This window comes from Drosophila arizonae, chromosome 5 (assembly GCF_054131065.1).
Source record: "Drosophila arizonae isolate 15081-1271.41 chromosome 5, UAZ_ARI_1.0, whole genome shotgun sequence".
NCBI classification, from domain to species: domain Eukaryota; kingdom Metazoa; phylum Arthropoda; class Insecta; order Diptera; family Drosophilidae; genus Drosophila; species Drosophila arizonae.
In genome coordinates this window covers 14,427,832-14,430,457 of record NC_142925.1, presented here as the reverse complement: position 1 = coordinate 14,430,457, position 2,626 = coordinate 14,427,832, and the positions used below count along the sequence as shown (strand labels likewise).

General features: G+C 41.5%; 1 protein-coding gene across 1 annotated transcript; it reads left to right on the top strand.

Moving 5' to 3' along the window:
- Window positions 1-1,022: 1,022 nt before the first annotated feature.
- LOC108615070 (putative isocitrate dehydrogenase [NAD] subunit alpha, mitochondrial) lies at window positions 1,023-2,626 on the top strand. Its single transcript, XM_018009305.2, has one exon. The coding sequence runs from the start codon at window positions 1,300-1,302 to the stop codon at window positions 2,503-2,505; it is 1,206 nt and encodes a 401-aa protein (XP_017864794.1). The 5' UTR covers window positions 1,023-1,299; the 3' UTR covers window positions 2,506-2,626.

Sequence of the window (2,626 nt, the reverse complement as noted above, 5' to 3'; positions counted from 1 at the left end):
TGCCGGCCACGCCCACAGCTATTTGTCTTGTACAGTCGAGGGCATAAAACTGTTGACATGTCATTTGTCATATTCACACGCCTCGCCAGAAGCATTTGCGACTCAACTCGACGCCGGCTTCATTTGCATTTTACGTGGGCTGTGCCAAGCCATGACATATTGAATTGTCGGAATTTGCACTTAAAAAAAAAAAAAGAAGACATAGATATTCGGAATTAATATGTAATTGAAGTGAATTTAAAGCAAAAATTTAAGATAATATAGCACATGGTATTGCAGGCAAAGCTTATAAATCTTATGCTGGGTTTATATCAAAATGTGCTTATATGATCTGCCTGACCAAGCAAGAGTGATACTGCTTTGGTTAATTATATGTGAAATGTTATTAATATGTTGATTACTCTTAAAAAATGTATATTGATAAACTTAAATCTGAGTACACTATTTCGAATCTCATAGAGATATCGAAAAGCAATAAGAGGCAGATAATAGTAGTAGTAGTAGTAGTAGTAACACTAGCTAGAAGTAGTAACAGTGGTTGTAGTAGCCAAAGTAGTATTTGTAGTAGTAAAATCAGTATAAGTAGTAGTCAAAGTAGTATTAGTAGTACATAAAGTAGTATTAGTAGTAGTAAAAGTAGTATTAGTAGTAGTAAAAGCAGTATTAGTAGTAGTAAAAGTAGTATTAGTAGTAGTAACAGTAGTTAGTAGTACTAAAGTAGTTAGTAGTAGTTAAAGTAGTATGAGTAGCAGTAAAAGTAGTATTATTAGTAGTAAAAGTAGTATTAGTAGTAGTAACAGTAGTTAGTAGTACTAAAGTAGTATTAGTAGTAGTAACAGTAGTTAGTAGTAGTTAAAGTAGTATTAGTAGTAGTATACAATTTATTTCTTTTTCTTTTTTTTTAATTATTTATATACAAATACGTATTGATATTTATTTATTATTTCTGTTGAGGGAGCTTTATTTATATTTTAATGGAAACTTTAAATACATTTATTTCTATATTTTTGACAAGAGTTTCAGCCATCTATTTTGCTTCCAAAAATACCTAGAATCCAAATGATTTATTTGTGAAATATTTACAATAATTGAAATGAATATACATATGTATAAAATAAATATATATGTATATCCATATAATGCAGCTGATATTATTATGGAAGGAGTCATGCACATCACTTTTGGATACAGATCATGATCATCATGAAAATGTTGTGAGGTTACAGCCCTGAAAAGCATTGTAATATGATTTTCAGATATTTATTGGCTGTCATTTGAGAAATTAAACAAAATTTTAAAATGTGTTCTATACGATGCTTTCGTCAGGTTAGCCGAACTTCGAAACAATTGCTGCGGTTCTGCAGTAATAAGGGCTGCAAGGAGTCGAAGAAGTGTGCTGAGCTGAAGGCAGCTGGCACGTGCAAGGACTCCATCAAGAAGGACGAGAAGTGCAAAAAGGATGATCTAGAAAAGAAGGAGAAGGACAAGGAGGGATGCAAGGACGATGGCAAGGGCGGCGGCAAGGAGCGAAAGAAGGTGACGCTGCTGGAAGGCGACGGCGTGGGCAGTGAGCTGATCTCGGCTCTGAAGCAGGTGTTCAAGGTTACGGACGTGCCAGTGGACTGGGATATCGTTGACTGTTACATGGAGAATGGCAAACTGAATCCGCAGCTGTTGGAGTCCCTGAGACGCAACAAGGTGGGCATCAAGGGGCCCATCGACACCAGAGACCTAAAGCATCTGTGGAAGGCGTTCGGTCTGTATGCCTATGTGACCCTCTGCCGGAACCTGGAGGGTCACAAGTCGCGCTACGGCGCGCTGGACTGTGTCGTCATACGCGATGTGATGGAGGGAGAGTACTCGGGCATCGAGCACAGCGTTGTTCCAGGAATCTTGCAGTCCATCAAGGTGAGCACATCCGCCGGCTCCGATCGCATCGCCCGTTACGTATTTCAGTATGCGCTGAAGCACAAACGCAAGAAGATCACGGTGGCACACAAGGCGAACATTATGAAGCTGACGGATGGCAACTTTCTCAGCTCGATGCGCACCGAGGCCCACAAGCACCTGGAGAAGGTGAAGTTCGAGGAGCGCTATATGGATACCACCTGCCTCAACCTGGTCATGCAGCCCGACCAGAACGATGTGCTCGTCTCGTCCAGCATGTACGGCGATGTCCTTGTCGTGATGGCCTCCAGCATTATGGGCGGCAAGGCGCTCTGCCCCAGCTTCTATGTGAGCAAGAATGGCCTGCTCTACGACACTCTGCTGAAGCCCACCCGCGACATCGCTGGCATGAATCTGATCAATCCCACGGGCATGCTGCTCTCCGCCACGCTGATGCTAAGGCACCTCAAACTGGACTCATATGCGGACACCATTCGCTGTGCGGTCGAGCGGGTCTACAAGGAGACAGACATACGCACCACAGAGCTGGGCGGCAGCTCCAAGTGCTCGGAGGTCACTGATGCGGTCTGCAAGTTTATTTCGGAGGGGAAAAAGTAGAGTTCTTTTCTAACTGTTCGGTAACTTGTATATCGCATGATGGTAATAGGCCATTAGATGAAAGTTGTGTATTTTTGAAATTAATTAAAGGTCAACAGTCAAAATTTCATAGCGAAGCAAA

What these genes read in the sequence shown, in the direction of transcription:
- LOC108615070 (XM_018009305.2), top strand. Translation starts at nt 1,300, where the DNA reads ATGTGTTCTATACGATGCTTTCGTCAGGTTAGCCGAACTTCGAAACAA.